Consider the following 19,248-nt stretch of genomic DNA (forward strand, 5'->3'; position numbering starts at 1 on the left):
CAAGTTACTGCATTGCTTGTTAACAAAGAATGAAATGGTGGGAGCCTTGTTTGAAATGCGACTTCAAATTCAAGGCTCAAACCCAAGACTTCTAATTAAGAATGAACGAATACTTGCCATTCATACTGCCTTTTTAAAAAGTAAAAAAGAAATTTTAATTCCTGCCTCTCACACAGTCTAACTAGTCAATCCTCAACACTCATGGACTAAATATGACCATTTTTGCAGGTAATCCAAGGCAATAGAGGAGACAAAATTAGTAAGTGTAGTAGTCTCTTTAACCCACTTGCAAAGAGATCTCAAAATTACACATGGAAATATTCAACAATTGACAAGGAAGTGTCAAAGAATTGTAATTTGTCACCTAATAATTATAAACAATACATTGCAAGAAACCTACACATTTACAATAAAAAGGCAAAAAGAGAGCAAAACCACCAAGGGTAGATGACAAGAACAATCAACCATGAATCTAACTTTACATACAAAGTTTGTCCAACCTAGTAGTCACTCCATTTCGTTTTTCCCTTTCTCAGTTTCAGCTGGTTCCTTACTGGGATCACCTCCATTAGCACTCCCATTTTCAGTTCTAGTTGGTGCTTTATTGGGATCACTAGTATCATTGTTGGCTATCTCCTGACCTTGCAAACTAATCAACTTTTCTTGAACCTGAACGCCCGGAGAATTAGCATGAACAGGATCTCGATCCTCTTTTTTGTGCTCTTTTAATTCACTGGCTTTCTTTATCAACGGGTTGACTGATGGAGGTGTTTGATCTTGTTGAACTTTTTGGAGAACTTCTTGGTTCGTATTTACTTTAAGCTCAGCAACTGGAGTAGACGTTGGGGAATTGCGTTCAGCTAAAGCATTTGGTTTGGATGAATTACCAATTGGCTTAGGTTGAACTGTGGGTGAAGCGGGTTTCAAAGAGTGGCTCAACACCTGCGGAGTTCCAGGTCGTGAGGCATTTGATGGGACAGCGGAATGCACGACCTTTGGTGGGCCAGCGGAATGGGACACCAGACCGGTACGAATAAAGTGCACATTACTGGGCAAGCCATTTGTACTACCTAGGACAGATGATTTGACTGCAGGACCTCCTCCAGGTATTTGGAGGGGAGTTTTAGGTTGTGCTAGCTTCACCTGTGAGGCAGAATTCGAAGAGGTAGCTATGCGGGCCCCTGCAGCTACAGCAGCAACTTTGATCATTGAATCTGGGCTCGTAGTAGGCTTTGGTGCTGGCTTTTGGGGGACTATCCGAGGTTTTGAAGATAATGGGTCTTGTTGATGCTGGGATTGTGCACCACCAGATGCCAAGTCGGCAGTAACAGGATGAGAAGAGTTACTAGGTCCACTACCTGAATTAGGCCCCACTGAAACAACACAATAACCTGGGGTTAGAACGGCAGCATGCAAGGATAGACTAAGACGTTAAAAGAGATATTGCTCCACTTCTCCGAGATTAACATGCATGTTTTTTTACAGGTATTTCCGTGCAGACATTATTAATTGGATATAGAACTCAGACCTTCAAAAGACTCTTGAACAGCAGAATCTTATTAACCATTGAACAGTTGAATCATCAACTACCCTCTATGCAGACAAATTGCATATGCCATAAACGACAACATACATTTATGTTATCAGGGCCTATCAGCCATGTGATACACCCAATGCAGAGTCCCTAGACAGCAAAATTAACTACCTTCCCCCTATCCCCAACCTTTTCCTTCTCTCCACAGTAGTGTGGGAACAGATATGTTTTTGTCATACAGGATTTGAGAGAATTACCGCCAGCACCAATTGGCATATTAAGAGCATGGGACATTGCGTGACGAGCTGCCAGCTGAGCCTCTGAAAGCTGTGAGCCATTCCCGACCATGGTCCCCTGTCGCTTCCTAATAATGGCCCATCTCTGCACAAAGAAACATTCACAATCTCATTGTAAAAAATAAAAGAAAAAATGATGGTTGATAACAGACACAAAATATTTACAACTTCTCTTATTTATTTGCAGCATCTAGTCCATGTTAGAACCAATACACACTTTTGCATCTCATTCCGTTGCCGGGATTTGAACCCGGGAAACCTGGGAAAACCCAGACATTCTAACCATACTAGATAACAACGGACATCCATTATATCTTTCCAAATATCGATTTGACATGAATATCACTGGAAGGATTCTCTTCAGGACAAGTAAAATGCTGGGTTGAAGATACAGAGAAACAATACTTATTTCAATGAAGACATACAACACTTAGATATGACTAAACAACTAATTTAGTCCATTTACATCAATGTCACCAAAATTGCCGATAAATGATTGCGTACCAAATCTTGTTAACACTTTGGAAGGATGAAGCTTGCAACCTAAAGGTCTCACCAGTTCTGTCAATGGTGATAACTGCCAAATGCTCCAATTTGCATCGAGGCTTTAAGCGTAAAACGCATTTAAGCACACATTTAGATAATAACTCCGCAGATGAAGAGAAAGTTATACATAGAATGCAAGAAAAAACTTCTTCTTTTTTGAGATAAAAGAAAAAACATTTTTTTTGACAAAGAGAAAACAATTATTATAGATAAAGAAATTGAAAAACTACAATTATTATAGATTTTTTTTCCGCAAAAAAAAAACTACAATTAAGTGAAATAAGCAAAATAAGTCCTGTCAATTAGGTGGAGAAACCACATTAAATTTTTATTCAGATGCAATTTTAACCTTTTAGATTTGATGAATAGCTTTCTTATACTAGATTTCTAATTTTCTATTCCTAATAAGTAATAACATCATTTTCATGCTTTGGGGCAAGCACTTCCTACGTGAGGCAAAGCACAGACTCAGTCTGCACCTAATTGTAGGGCTGAAGTGTGTCTCAAGTGCCCTTTTTTAACAACACTCAAGTCTCAAGACTTCATTTGGTGGACCCGAAGCCTCACTAATAAACCTAATGTGCCACTAGAGTTGGTCGAAGTATCATATATTTAAATGTAAGCAATAACTAGCTACTTCAAATTATTTGTACTTTCATTTGAATAAGATAATAATAAGTTGTTCCAGTGATACGAAAAATTTAAGACAAGCCCCATCCACACATAAGATTCAAAGGTGTAACATCCCATACTTTGCATCTCTGATTCCTCATTCAAATGCTCAACTACTATCACATCCTAAACTGTAGCCGACATTATTTTGAACCCTAATTTTACCCCACATTGATCACTGTATCTATAGAAGATTCATTCAGCGCCATCGACCAAAACTGACTTGTGTTTCTTTGGTTATAGAAACTTTTTTCTGCATCCATGAAATTCTTGTTGGTCTAGATGCCTGGTGTTACTTATAGAGAACCATAGTGCAAGATTTTTACTATTCGTGTACTACAGGGTCTATTGATTTAGGGGTCGTTTGGTAGAGTGTATAAGAATAATGTTGAATATGATGTATTAGTAATGCTTGCATTAGTAATGCAAGCATTATTATTATTTATTATTTATTATTATTATTATTATTATTTATTATTATTATTATTAGAGGGTAGTTTTGTATTTATTATTTTTATTATTATTATTATTATTTATTATTATTATTATTAGAGGGTAGTTTTGTATTTATTATTTTTATTATTATTATTATTTATTTATTATTATTATTAGAGGGTAGTTTGTTCATTAGTTAATCTAATGCATGAATTAAACCATTGCATTGCTAATACCTAGAAATCCATGGTATTAGCAATACACACCTTAATACACAATAGAGTGTATAACTAATGCAAGCATTAGTTATACATAGGTTGGAAAAGAGTACCAACAAGGTACTAGTAATACACAATGCTAATACATGCGTTATTTTTCCTAATACACTCTACCAAACGACCTCTTAGAGTTTTAGTCATGTAAGATTATAATACAGGGATTGTTTATGCGATTAATACTAATGTAAGGTTTGTTTACATGAATAATAAAGTATTGGTTGTTATGTGGTGAATAACAAATGCATGGATTGATAAAAGGGAAATTATCTACTTTAAGGGCATTCTTTTATTTAGGTACTCTTATCCACTAATTATCCATGTATTGCTAATACATGTATTCTTATTCCACATTCTATCATGCATAAAATAACACACATCTTCCCATACAAGTTTTTTTTTATAAAGGTAACTTGTATTCCCATACAAGTTATATAAGCATTGACAATACAACATTTGGTTTTCAGAACTAAATTTGGCATAACTTGTGCGAAGTTTTCTACCAAACACTATATTAGTTATACAAGAATATATTAGTAATGCTGAGTTTTATACGGAAAACAAGTTGTTGTATAGGGAATACACCCAAATTTAAACAAGGATTAAACATCCTTATCTCTCAACCCAAACAGCCCCTAATTGTATACTAGGAAGTGTCCTATTGGTCAACAAAAATCATTACCTTATCAGAATAAAAGGTAACTCTTAAGATGAAAGTGGGGAAACAAGTAAAAATATGATTAAGCAGACCACAGTAGGGAAAGAGAATTACGGAGCTTTTTTAAGACAAAGGAGATGAAATGAGGGATAATCTCTTTTAGCTAAAATTTGAGTATCTCTATGCTTGACTTCATTGAAGTTTTGTCTCTCTATCCCTCAAAGGTACGGTAAGGTCAACGTACACCCCACCCTCCCCAGACCCCACTTGTGGGAATATACTGGCTATGTTGTTGACTTCGTCGAAGTTTTGATTTGAAATGAAGTTGTGCTCGGATAACACTTTCTACAAAAATTCTTAATAAAAGAAACATTTTTTACAAAAATATCTGGAATAAATTTTTTTGAAACTGGAAATATTTGGAATAAATTTAATGCTTAGAGTAATTCCAATATATATAACTGATACCCCACATTTTCTAGTAACTATCAAAAGTTCCCAAACTTTATCAAACTTTGTTACAGGACAACCAACTTTGACAATTTAAAACAACGGTGCTTTAAGTTCAAGCCCCACACCATGCAAAGCGAAGCCTGGTATTTAAGTGGAGAAAGGTAGAGGGGCGGGCCCATTATCCACCGAGTTTAGAAGGCTGTGATTGGTCCAAAGGGCGGGTGGGTGACAGACGGATTTCTCGATTATCAAAAAAAAAAAAAACAACGGTGCTTTTATCATGCCTTAAAATCTATGTTTCTCGGACTCTTCAAAAATGTGAACGGATGCGTGTCGGATTCGCCAAAAGTAGTGTATTTTTGGAGAATCCAAGACGGGTGCGGCATCAAAAGTGAAGAGTCCGCACAACTAAGCTTAAAATATATTCCTAATTAATATTACAATCCTTTCACTCTAGTCCAACTCCTCTAGAAAGAGAAGAAAAAAAGGCAAAGAAGAAGAAAGTGTTAGGTAGTAATAAATGTTGGGTTGAATTATAAATTGCAAAGCGTACAAGGAGAAATCTTCCTTAAAAAAGTAAAGAAAAAAAGAACCCCAATGAGTAAAATTTCGATAAAATTTGGTCAGATGATTATTTCAACTTCAAACTCACTATTTGAAGTTCAAGTTGAAATAATGGACAACTGACAAACAAACATTGATTTGGAAGTAATATTTCAACATTTGCAAATAATATGCTGGGGCGGCTCTTGCCTATAAAATTTTAGGCATTGGCCTTAGGCCCTCAATTTTTGGGGGCCTCAAATTTTTATAAATAAAAAATTATTTATCTTAACCCTATTCAAATAGAAGAAATTAAGGAAACATTGTTTTGGATTCTTACATTTTCTTCGTTAACACTCACATTATTTATCCTTTGTAACTCTTTTTGCACTCTATTTCTTCAAATCTATGATAGTTAGAGTAATACACTCTCAAAAATATGAATCAATAGTCGAAAAGTGTTGAACAAAGTGCATTACAAATTCTTTTTTTTAAAATTTATTTGTTAATTTTCATATTAAAGTAGGTATACCAAGTTATCAACTTTTTGAATCAGATTCTACGATTCTAACTCTTATCTTTAAAGTTTATCAACTTATTACTTATAAAATTGTGTTAATAATTCATATAATAATTGTCTCAATAAAAGGATGTTTTTCAATGCTGAATTGATAAAATCTTACTTAAAACTAATAATTAAAAAAAAGTGTTTGAAAAATCATTTATATAAAAGATATTAAGTAGTAATTTACATCTAGAAATTTAGAAAAATAAATAGATATAGATAAAATTTATATAGATTTTAGGCCTCTAATAAAAATTTCGCTTTAGGCCACAAATTATGTTGAGCCGCCCCTGATAATATGTATGTTCAAATGACACTGTAAGAGCTTACATCTGATAATAAATGCAGAGGGCCTGACCATTCTGACAGTTGCCCTGTTGCGTTGTTTATAACAAGTTAAACCAAACCATTGCATTGTACTCATAGAGAAATCCAAAATAATTTCATTGTACACATTCAATAGCTTCATAAAATGGACTGGTATATAGGCAGTTTTCTCCTTTCAATAGAAAGAAAATGCAAAAGCTGATGGAAAATCATAAAGCAAGTATTGACCACCTTTTTAAAAAAAAAACTTTTACCACTCTCCTCCAAAAAAACATAAAGAAGTGATACTATTTAAATGGGAGATAGGATTTCAGACGATGGTTTTGGTTAAAATTAGTAGCAGGGATTCAGTAAAGAAGTTTCGTTAGATATTGAGTTAAAAGGAGGGAAAGTTATCTCTAAGGGGTCGTTTGGTGTGAGGAATAAAAATAAATAGCCATGGGATCAGAAAATAGTGATGGGATAAATTTTGTGTCTTGTTTGGTTGCCATGTTTGGGATAACTTATCCCACCATTTATACCATAGTGGTGGGATGAGTTATCCCATATATATGGTGGGATAAGTTATCCCAGGATAGCTAATCCCACAATAACTAATCCTGGGATAACTTGTTCCCAACCAAACGACCCCTAAGGGATGTACAGTCCTACATCAGAGCAAGTATAAGTTTCCAATACATACCATAAAACTGACACAAATTTCTTGAAATTGGCCCATAACCTCATACCACATAGATGAGTGGATATAGCTATTTACCAAGAAACGGTGATCCTAAAACGATTGATTGGTCCAAGTTGGTAGCAGGGATTAGTAAGAAGTTTCATTAGATATTCATGGAGCACTGAAAGACCTTTTCCCTGATTTATTTGTCCTCTCCTCTTCACCTAATGCCGCAATAGAAGAATCTTGGAGCTCCCAGGGTTGGAATTCATCTTTCAGAACGCTTCTCAACTACTGGAAAGTTACTAGAGTCACTGAAGTGATTTCCTCAGAATGCTAAAAGGCTTTACAGGACTAAACGAGGAGGAAGGCTCTCTTACATGAAAAGGAAGAAGCAATTCAAAATTCACAGTCAGAGCAGAATACAACTATCTATCATCTACAGGACAGGACACCTCCTGGCCTTGTAAACACTAACAGGTATGGAAGATCGAAGCACCATTCAAAGTTGTCTGTATTTCATGGCTATTTATAAGAAAAGCTTGCCTCACACAGGAAATTCTTTAGAGAAGAGGCTTTCAGCTCAGTCTTAGATGCTTTCTATGCCAGCAGGAAGAAGAAACCAATGGCCATTTATTTCTACACTCTGTTATTACTAGACTAGACAACTCTGGCAAATCTTTGTAGCATTAGCTGAAACTACTTGGGTGATGCCTAAGGACACTTTTGGTCTGATGGCTGATATACAGCTGGAACAGTACGAGGGTTAAGGACACTTTTGGTGTGAAGGCAGAAATAAATTTGTAGAGACTAACTATGTAATCGCACAAAACGGCTCCATGGAGGAATTGAAGATCCATCCACAGATTCCTATCAAAATGCGATTATATACTAAAAACTTGTTATTGGTCCAACCATACCTTGCCATTTTTGAAATAATCAAAATCTAATGCTTGAAAAGCAAAGTCAGTCTGAGTGGAAGAACAATATATTCACAAACCATCAAATTTTGGAAATTGCAAGACATGAGTTGGTAGTTGCCTAATCCAAGATGTGGTGAACACACCAACAGTTCAAGATTGAGGAGCAGCACAGCATACTCTTCTTTGTTCCTTAGTAGTTAGTACGATCTTACCATTGGGGCTATTCCACTCAATCTTCATTTCGTTTTATTCCTTTTAATTCCTTCCCAATTCTCCTCTCATTTTGTGAAACACTAAAAGGCAGAAGCAGTTTTCTATTTTCTCAAACTGATAAGATCTCCCTTCCAAACCTCAATCAATAGATTCGTAATGAAGCAAACTCTAGTTAGATAGCTGGAATGGTAATGAAAATAACCTGGATGTATGTTGTCTTTTTTACTAACTGCAAATCTACAGCAAATCAATTAACTGAACTGGACAACGATTTATTTTATTGTTCTGTACTCTTTGGAGCAAATAAAAGGGGTAGAATTTTGGATGAGATTAATTTAGTGAGCTGCAAACCACAAAACTCAAAAAATTACATACTTACCTCCAAGTGAAAGATTAACCTAAGCAATGCAAGATCAACTACTTTCTCTAACAAAACTTTTCTACCTATCAAAGTTGACAGAAAGAGAGTTTCCAGAATATGATGCCAAATAGCACCATATTTGTGCTACCCTTAATAGGGTAAAAGCATTTACTAACTAGAGAGAGTAATTAAAACTGCAGAATTTTCCAGTTTAATAATAATCTGGAGAATGTGTATAGAACTTTTTTTTAAAATCAGGATAGATATATTTAATCATTATTTTGATAAAGACAGAGATACATTAATCATATACAAAGGAAAACCTGAGAGAGCTGGGAAGCAGTTCTGTCTCCCTTAAAATCCCCTTTCAATATGTTTGCCCAGTTTCCTTCTCCGCATTTTTGAACTGCAGCAATAAGTTCCACGTCCTCTGCTTCTGACCATGGTTTACGCTTTCGTCGAGGAGGCAAGTTGGTACAACCTGGTCCATGGGTATCCAATCCCTCAGCAGCCACCACAGTGGACAGTGGCTGTTTTTGCACTGCAACTGGGACTGTAATATTTGTCCCATGCATAGAAGTACCTTGGAATGAATTATCCATACCAGTTCTAGATGTTTGGCCATTTGGTATATTTATAGTCAATGGAGCCTCAATGGTTGAACCATTTAACATATTGGCATCATTTGGAGCCCCATAAGCAATTAGCATCTGTCCAAACCCAAGATTCCGAAAAACCACACAATTGGTTATATGCAACATAAACTGAGCGTAAAAGAAAGAAGCAAGCAGTTCAAGCCAAACAGTTATTCACAAATACCGTGTTTGCTTAAGGAAATTACTACTTTGGGCAGGTTGTTTGACTTACCTTAGCACTTGCTGCAGCTTCTGCTGAAGCTTCACTGCTTACAGCAGGGAAAGCTTCCAACTCATATTCTAAATCACTGTCATCATCCTGTCATCAAAAAGTGCAGGATCAACAAATAATATCATGAAATTGAAAATCACCAACATATGGTTCAAGATATAAGGTGGATCTTTCATCTCATGGCAAATAACAGACATTGACCACCATACATCAGCAAACAATGCATGCCCTTAACTTACGCCCACATAATGATTCAAACAAGATCATGAATTTATAGACTAAAACACAATTCCACATTAATAGACTGAAAAACTAACAACATATGATAAACATCTACTCCACTTTAACACACATAACTTTTCACAAATTTACCAAAATTAACTTAGATTGTGCATAACAATAAGCAATTCATACACCTAGCACTTATGTGGGTACTTGGAAGGAAAGGGACATTACTTAGTAAAGTTAGTGCTTTTTATTTTTGCTAATCTTTCTGATCATCAACAAAGTAGTACACTTCTTATATAGAGATTTTACCATACTATCTCAATAGAATATCACTTCCACTCAAAAAGAGTATTTTTATGCAAAACTACTACTGCCAGGCTAGTTCATCTCAAACAACCTAGTTCAGTTGTGAATTACTTATATCCATTTGTACCTTTTAATTCCAAAACATACTTAGCTAGCGTTTGGCCTTAGATTGTATCTGTTTGTCCATGAAATCTGATCAGATTTTCAAATCAGATCTTCAAATATTTTGAAGTTCCTAAAAACCGGCACAGACCAGTTTTTGGAACTTCCACTCACAAAACTTCAAAAACTCAAATTTTCAAGTTTCAAGTTCAAAATACACGGCCATACGTAAGCTTAGAAAGACTTAACTATTTAGTCAATGGACTTACCAAAGGTTGAGCCTCATCATCAAATTTATCAACCAAGCCATGTCGATAAGCCAAATGCCTCCATAACATTTGATATTCTCTTGCATTTGTAATCCCAGTAGCAGACTTCCTCACCATTGCATTCCAATCGATTTTTTCATCTGCTACTTGTCCCACCTCTTGCAATATTGCCAGCACTGTTGAGACCGAATACCTTCAAAAATCAAGAAAAAAATCCATTTTTTTTCAATAACCCAAGTATTAAAAAAACAAAAATCAACAAAAAAATCTACCTTTGTAAGAGAATAGCTATATCTTCTTCACTAATAAAACACTTCTGTTTCTTCATTTCCTCTAACATGCTGAATCTGTTTTTCTTCCTCTATTTCTGCGTAAAATACATATCTGGACTAGAAATTTTTCACTGGTAGATCGATTGAAGAGAGAGAAAAGGGTTTTAGGCTTAGTGTAGAGAGAGAAAGGACAAAACCTAGTGAAGATTCTGAGAACGATGAAGAAAACGACGCCGTTTTTGCACTGACAGGAGAGCGTGGAGGCACGCGTTACTGTATTCTCCAAGGTAAGTCCCAGAAGTATTGAGAGATGATTAGACATAACACAATTACAGTTTATCGAAGACATTACTTTCGATAAAATATCGTGAAGGAGATGCAAGTTTAGTAAGTAGTGGAGCGTTAAAAGTATTGAGAAGTGATTAGACATGACATAGTTACATCTTATCGAAGACGTTACATTAGATAAGCGGATGTAGAGAGGATACAAGTTTAGTAAATAATGGAGCGTTGTCTTGCTTATCTTTTCATACAAATAGTAGCAATCTTCCCTTTTTTATGAATACTTTATCATGCTTTCGATAGTATTTTATCATGATTTCTTCACTTTGTTATTTCGTTTTCAATCTATTTTGATATGTTTTTTTTTCTACGAAAATAACCTTTTAACCTTCCATATAGAAATAAGATATATGTACACGATATATTTTATTCTCTCCAGATATTATTGGTAGAATTACATCAGATGTTGTGGTTGTTGTTGTTAGTTACATTACTTATTAGGCGAAGAGATTATAATTTTGTGGATAAAATGTAAATTATTTTTGAATTTGTTGATTAAAAATACAATATTTTGAGAGAGCCTTAATTGCTAAAAATGCATCCATTTAAACTTATATTTTCATTTGGTTATTAGAAAAAAATATTCTTAAATTATATGTTTACAGGTAGGCCTCAATAATGCATGGGAATATAACACCATGATTGAAAAATCATCAAGTTTTTGTAATGTTGTTTATGGACATGGAAAAAAATAGTCTTCCTTAATTTTCAGTTAAGTACGAGGAATTTCACTTTCAAAAATTATTTTTTTAAAATAAAAAATAAAAAAATATAAATAAATATATATATTACTGATCTCTAAAATTCACACTCATTTTAGGGTGGTGTATGGGGCAGAGGTACCAATCCTCATCTCGGGCAATGTTTTAAAAGATGGGTGCGTGAGGCAGGGCGTTTCACTTAGCACGGGACGAGGTGTAAGTTCCATGAATCTTTCAATTTATAATTTATAATTTATAATGTAGTAAACTAATAATATAACATGTAATTATAAAGATATATTAATAGTATAAAACAACTAAAAATATGATTAAAAAAACTCATAAAAATAAAACTTTTAACATGATTTTACAAGTATAAATAATATAATGATATAAAAATTATTATGGAATGCAAATCATATCTTAACTTTCAAATAATAAAAGAATCACAATTTCTTAAAATATATTACTATCATACTCCCTCCGTCCACTTTTATTTGTCATGTTGCGTTTTTCAAAAGTCAATTTGACTTATTTTCAAAGTTAAATTAGATTACATTAATTTGATTTTTTAAACAAAAAAATTAGATATTCAAAATCTATACGAAAAGTACTACATATTGCAATTTTTTACATATCAATATGATGATTAAATATATCTTAAAATGTTAGTCAAAGTTTTTAAAGTTTGACTCTAAAAATGGAAAGTATGACAATTAATAGTGGACGGAGGGAGTACTATACAATTTACCTCCCTAAAACAAAAAAAACAAAAAACTTTATGAGTATTATAATAAAAACATCACTTCGTTATAAATAAAAATAAAATTACTTTCACATACCAACACAATAAAATATGATAATGTTAAGACATATGGCAAAAAGACGGAGACCAATGCAAGTAAAGATGTAAAATTTGGTTATGTATTTTCAAAATAAATGTTAAGTAATATTCACCCTTACGGTATTCTCAAATACTAAATATGCAATATTATGACTTGTTTTGAGTTACCCAATCTTTTAATTTCTGTAGATGAAAAAACTACTCCCTCCGTCCACTTTTAGTTGTAATGGTTTCCTTTCTTAGAGTTAAACGATAAGAACTTTGACTAACATTTTACGATATATTTTTTTTCATCAAATTGATATGCAAAAAATTGCAATTTATAGTACTTTTCGTCTAGTTTTTGAAATATCTATTTTTTTTGTTTAAATTATCAAATTAATGTAATCTAATTCAACTTTAAAATTAGTTAAATTGACTTTCGAAAAGCGCAACATGACAACTAAAAATGGATAGAAGGAATATTAAGTATCATTCATTTTTAAAGAAATATGAGGATCAACAATTGTAAATGTTAATTATAGAATTGAACAAATAATTTGAATAAAATCTGTTAGGCGAGCCTCGAACATTGGACATGAGGCGTACAATCGGGCACATAGGCATAAGCCTCACAGAGCATCAATTGTCATTCGTAGAAACAACGCCATTGAATATATGTTATTTTACTATATAGATCATCTTCTTTTTCTTCTTTATTCTATTTTGTATTCCTCTTCATTTTTCCTTTTCTATTACTATAAAAAAGATTAACAATTACACAAATTTATAATTATTTTAGAATGTTCAAACATACTCATATATGGTATGGACTATGGACTTGTGCTTTTACAAATCATCACCAAAATAAAATAAACATTGGGTTTTCAAATTTAAACTACAAAAGCCAAGAACCTTATTTATCAAATGGCCATGCAAATAGAAAAATACTAATTTCAAAAAACACCTAATTCCTCTCTCATCTTATTTTTCAAACCTTCAATTTGTTTTTGAGGCAAAACCAAATTCACTATCCTTCCACCTTCAAGCCTTGGTAATACCAAAATAACACCTTCATCACCAACTCCACTTATGTTATAACTTGCAAATATTGGTTGTTTACCCCTAAGTTCCAAATCATAAATCTTTGCCTCTTCAAGATTCACAAATGTGAGATTTGCCCCATACACAATAAAGTCCGGAATGCCATTTTCTTTTTCCATTAGTTCTTCAACAACTCTAGTCTCGTCCACAGTCTTTTCAGCTATCAACTCTGTCAGTTCTGAAGTATCAGCCTCAGAAACTTTAACGTCATCTGCTTCAACTATGCTGATAATCACTTGATTGTTGCTTGACATGACTTCAGTTGTTTCATTGTCATCCCCACGTATAATTGTCACAATCGCGGGCTCTGATGAATATTCTCCCCTTACCTTAGCCAACATTTTCCACATTGTAGCACAAATAACATCAAAAGGCTTCACTTTATAAGTTCCACAAACCTTGGAAATTAGTTGGTTTAGTTGCTTTTGTGTGATATGGAAAGAATGTGATTGCATTTTGATAGTGTCGGTGATTTTCCAATGATCACCAACTGGATCAACTCTCTTTAGAGAAAATGGCAACTTTCCAACAATAGATAATAATATTGGATTATTATTGATCAATTTGTTGGTGTTTGTTGACTTGTGAAGAAATTGAGGTGAAATTAGTTGACCAACCATGATTTTTGCCCACATGTTGAGGAAATTTGAAGCTGAAAATGAATCTCCAAGTATATGAGCCCAACTTAGCCCAATTGACATCCCTCCACATTTGAACCAAGTGAACTATACACAGAAAGATTCAATGTAGACAAAAAAATATTAACTTAATAACTACTAGAAAATGGAAGTTCCGAATTTTATTAAGTTAATGGTCAAAAACACATCTGAACTATCATTTTTTCGTGAGTTTCATACACTTCATTTATTAGTTGTTCCTTTTTTTTTACTCAAACTATCACCATCTATGTATTAAAATATACCTTAACTATCAACTACTATGTTTTCCTCCCTAAACAATCTTAGAAAAAAGGAACAACTAATAGTTTTATTTTTTGGAACAACTAATAGTTGGATGTGAAACTTGCGATAAAACGATAGATTAGGTGTGTGTTCTTATCATTATTTTTATATGTATAATATACTCCCTTTGTCTCATTTTATTTATGTGGCATTGTTTGATGGTATGTGCACAAAGTTTCGGAATGAATGAAAAACTTTTGAAACTTATAATATAAATAAGCCATATACATTTTTCATACCTAGATATCATCTCACCAAGAGTAAAATATGAATTTTTTAGTTAAATTATTTTTAAATTCATTTTGAGATAAACTAAAACGAGAGTATCACAAGAGATGGAAATGAGTGAGTATGTACAACAGTTTAAGATTGATGCACCACTAATAATCATTTAAATAACTAATTTTATACCATCAGTAGATATAACTTAAATAATCTCACCAATCATGAGTTAGTTACCCGGAGGGGGGGGGGGTGTTTACAAAAGTAGATTTAACATCATGGCATGGGATAACGTACCAATAATTTTGTACCCACAATAATACTCCCTCCGTTCACTATTATTTGTCAGGATAAGATCATGCACAACCCTTAAGAAAAATTTAATATAAGGTGCAATTTGACTAATATAACCCTACTATCAATCATTATTAAAATAATTTGTACTTTTTGAACACGGTAAAAATAACTTTTTTTCACGTTAAAATAGTTTTGTAACTTTAAAATGACTACTTTTTGAAACTAGTAGTTATGTAATTATTAAGGGCAGAATTGGAGAAAAGTGACTAATTGTATCTTGATTGTTTAAATTGACAATTAATTTGAGACAACTATTTTTAGTATAACTGACAAACAATAGTGAACGGAGAAAGTAGCTAATAATAATAATGTAATAAAGTGCCATAACTCCAACTAACCTTTTTTTTTTTACGTAGGGCTGCTCATGTATTAATGATACTACGTACAATTATTATTTTTAAGTGATGTGCCATACCTAACAATTTACGAATTAAAGGGAACTAGTGTCATTATTATTTTGCCTCTTTTTCTTCTTCTTTGAGTTAATAGTCTATAGGATAGCCTTTCTATCGTCTCACGTAGCAATAAAGTTCACGTACACATTATTCTTCTTAATTTTTATTTGTGAAATTATATTGAATTTTTTTTTTTTTTTTTTATCATGAATCTAACTTTTCAGCTAAGACATGAACCTAGAATTTGTATTTAATGATCAACATGTAATTCTAGCTGAGTGACCACTACAAATCTTAGACAAGTCAATTTAAATAATAAATATTGATAGTCAGCCTATACAATAATTTGTATAAAATATATTTCTACTGATTTATGTCATGTCATGTCATATAAGATACATACGTGTATCTATTTGTGTTCATTCAAAATTAGAAAGAATAGATGATAGTCAATTGCGGAGCCATATATATTTGTTTATATCATAAATTGACATTTTTTTACTTCTACATGTTTGTACTTTTTTATATGTTGACACCCTTTAGTTGAAACTCTGGTTCCGTCATTGATGATAACATCAGATCAAAACAAGTTAAAGAACATGTTTATGTATTACTGTATGACTTTATATATATCTTTAGTTTAACACGGCAAAATTCAAATAAAAAATTATTTTCTTAAACTCTGTATCAACTCAAAACGAAATTACCTGTATGAAAACAAGAGGTGAAAATCCCAACTCAGGACCAAGAAGTTGATCATAAACAAGCTCCTCATCATGATCATTATCATTCATAGCAAGCCACTCATCAATTGTTTTATTTTTACATTTTGCTTCAACAATTCTAACACCACCGTCATTACACTTTATGAACGGCCGGCCACCACCACCATCACCGTCGTCGCACCGCCTAATTCTGCCGGAAGTTGGGTAATAAAGTTCAAGAAGGTTAAACATGGGAAGTTTTAGGTCATGAATATGCAAACCTTCAACAGCATCATTTTTGAAAAAATAAAGAGCTTTAATGTAATGAAGCTTCATGATTAAGTCCATGTTGGTAAATTCATGCTGAAGTTTGTCGTCGCCGGTGATCCTCCCCGGCACGACGGACGATAATTTCACGTCGGAGATTAATTTCTCGACGTGATCCATGGAATGGAAGGAAAGTACTTTTTTTAAAGAAAATTTGTGGAAGAGAAAATTAAGGTGCTAAAAGGAGATGAAAAAGGAGTGAATTTATAGATTGAATATAGTTAGGAGATGGAGGACCCACCTACTGCACGTGCATCCATTAACTTCGAAAAAAATCATATGTATATTTATCTTGAAAAACTAATAAAAAGTAGGATATAATTAACTGAACACCTGTGAGAAACATAGGAGTGTTCTTGTGCCACTTGTACCAGGCAAATGAACCACATGTGGCGAGATTAGGGTTCGAATCTAGTTAGAGTGTTATTTCATTATTTTTATTTTAATCATATTTGGTGGACTTGAAGTCTTCAAGTTCTGAATTCGCCTTTACTATACAATGGGCACTACAAGAGTGGATTACTTTGGGATTTTCCTAGGGATTGTATACGAAAAATTTGCAGGAAACTTATTTTCCTACCAAAAAGAATCTGGTGATAAAACCTTCGTAGGTAAATATTTTCTACAAATTTCAAAATCCCCAAGTAATTTATCTAGGGATTTATATTTCGCATGTGAATTACTTGCGAATTTTCTTGCAAAAAAATACTAAAAATATTTCAAAATTTTTGGTAAAAATTAACAAAATAGAAATTTTCTTACCATTTTTTTCACAAGTAAAGCAGCATGAAAATATAATATTCTAATATTTTTTTAAGAAATTCTTTTAAGCAATATTAATTATTTTGCTTATTGAAACTCATACACATATACATCTCTTCTTTGTTACCCGTATTTTATATCATTGTCCACCCATACACATATACACCTCTTCTTGATTGCCTATACTTAATACCATTTCCACCCATATTAAACGCTTAATTTAATCCCAACACACTAGACAATGCCCACCCCATACATAATTGTCTCATTCACCCAATATTCTATGTCTTAGCATTATACTACTGCCGTCCACTTTTAATTATCATAATTTTCTTTTTTAGAGTCAAACGATAATAATTTTAATTAGCATTTTACGATGTATTTTTTCATCATATTTTTATGCAAAAAAATGAAATTTATAGTACTTTTCGTATAGTTTTTGAATATCTAACTTTTTTTAAACTACCAAATTAATGAAATCTAATTTAACTTTGAAAATTAGTCAAATTGACTTTCGAAAAGCACAACTTGACAATTAAAAGTGGACAGTGGAAGTATATGCTAAATTCTTGGAGTCTTCCATCGGTGTGGTACAATAAGCACCAAAAACATTACACTAGTTTTTGGTGTTCTTCTCCGATTTGATTAATTTTTAAAGCTAAATTTAATTAAATTAATTGAGTATTAGAAATACAATTTTAACATTCATAAATTACACAAAAAGAACTCTAAAGCCATCTCATATTAATATGGTAACGAAATATATCCTCAAATATTGGCTAAAGTTCATGTGATTTAACTCTTAAAAAATGAAAAATGAAAATTATTTATACATTTAAAAATAAATCACTACCACACAACATATTATGAAAATTTTATGCTTACACTTTCTATAAGATAATATCCATAACTAAGCATATTAAACGCAGGAAAAATTTAAATTATACGTACAAAATTCTTATAAATAAACAATTGAAAATATAAATATATTTATAAGTTTAATGTGGAAGAAAGTTATAATCAATAATTAATTGTATATCTTATTAGGTATGTGTAGTATTTTTAATTTAAATTTATCTTTTAATAATTATATTTTAAAATACTTAATTATAGTATTTGGAAAGAAATATCATTTAATAACTTACTATAGAAAAATTATATCATTTTTAATGCTTGTAAAAAATAATATATCAATTGGATATACAGGTAAAAATCATTTCATTTTATATAATTCTATCAACGAGGAAGTAATTAAACTTCACATTAATAAGGTATATAATCGATTTTTTCTACTTAAAAATAGTGCTTAACTTATTCAATAACACAATTTACTATAAAGTAATATTAAAATCAAAGTTAATTATAATAATGATAGTTATTTTTTGATTAACTAGCCATATAATTTCAATACTTTGTATCTTTCAAATAAAAAATGGTATCTATGATTTTTGGTGAGATTAAATATTAATTATATATTAGTTAAAAATATTGATCTTGGCATTTGTAGTAATGTTCCAACACTTTATTAGATTGATATTATTGTATAATAATTTATTTAACCAAAAAGTATAGTAAATATTTAACAATAAAATTTCTTCTAGTGTCATCGCCATTTTTTTATATTAATATAATTTTTAATTTTAGTAAATATATTTTTAAGAAAATATTTCTCGAGGACTCCAAAATTTTAAAAATCCTTAGATTCAAGAAAAAAAAATTCAATTAAATTATATTTACAAAATTCAAGTATGCATAGTTTCAAGCAAATCCCTCAAAAAAATCTCCAACCAAATTCACAAAAATAAAATCTCCAAGTAATTATTCAAGTATAAAAATTCTCAAGTAAATCCCTAAGAAATAAATCCCCAACAAAATTCTTAGAACATGAATCTTCAGGAAATATCATATATAAAAAATTTCTAGATAAATTTCCATGTAATTATTCCTTGCTTAATCTGCAAATAAGTTTATATTATCTAGGAATTTTCTTGCAAAAAGATTAAAATAATATATGTTTTTATACTTGTGAATTTACCTATGAAA

At 32.0% G+C, this 19,248-nt stretch overlaps 2 protein-coding genes across 2 annotated transcripts; both read right to left on the bottom strand.

Annotated features, from left to right (window-relative positions):
- Positions 1 to 264: 264 nt before the first annotated feature.
- On the bottom strand, positions 265 to 10,726 carry LOC102582625 (translation initiation factor IF-2-like). The gene is made up of 6 exons (XM_006366359.2): positions 10,507 to 10,726; positions 10,235 to 10,427; positions 9,330 to 9,416; positions 8,786 to 9,172; positions 1,792 to 1,915; positions 265 to 1,373 (listed from the first exon to the last, which is right to left on the bottom strand). The coding sequence occupies exons 1-6, from the start codon at positions 10,572 to 10,574 to the stop codon at positions 508 to 510; spliced, it is 1,725 nt and encodes a 574-aa protein (XP_006366421.1). The 5' UTR covers positions 10,575 to 10,726; the 3' UTR covers positions 265 to 507.
- Positions 10,727 to 13,165: 2,439 nt separating this feature from the next.
- On the bottom strand, positions 13,166 to 16,600 carry LOC102582961 (protein ECERIFERUM 1). Its single transcript, XM_006366360.2, has 2 exons — positions 16,120 to 16,600; positions 13,166 to 14,201 (listed from the first exon to the last, which is right to left on the bottom strand). Exons 1-2 carry the CDS (start codon positions 16,561 to 16,563, stop codon positions 13,329 to 13,331), a joined length of 1,317 nt encoding a protein of 438 aa, XP_006366422.1. The 5' UTR covers positions 16,564 to 16,600; the 3' UTR covers positions 13,166 to 13,328.
- Positions 16,601 to 19,248: the final 2,648 nt, after the last annotated feature.

Source organism: Solanum tuberosum, unplaced genomic scaffold, assembly GCF_000226075.1.
Source record: "Solanum tuberosum cultivar DM 1-3 516 R44 unplaced genomic scaffold, SolTub_3.0 scf00561, whole genome shotgun sequence".
Lineage (NCBI taxonomy): Eukaryota > Viridiplantae > Streptophyta > Magnoliopsida > Solanales > Solanaceae > Solanum > Solanum tuberosum.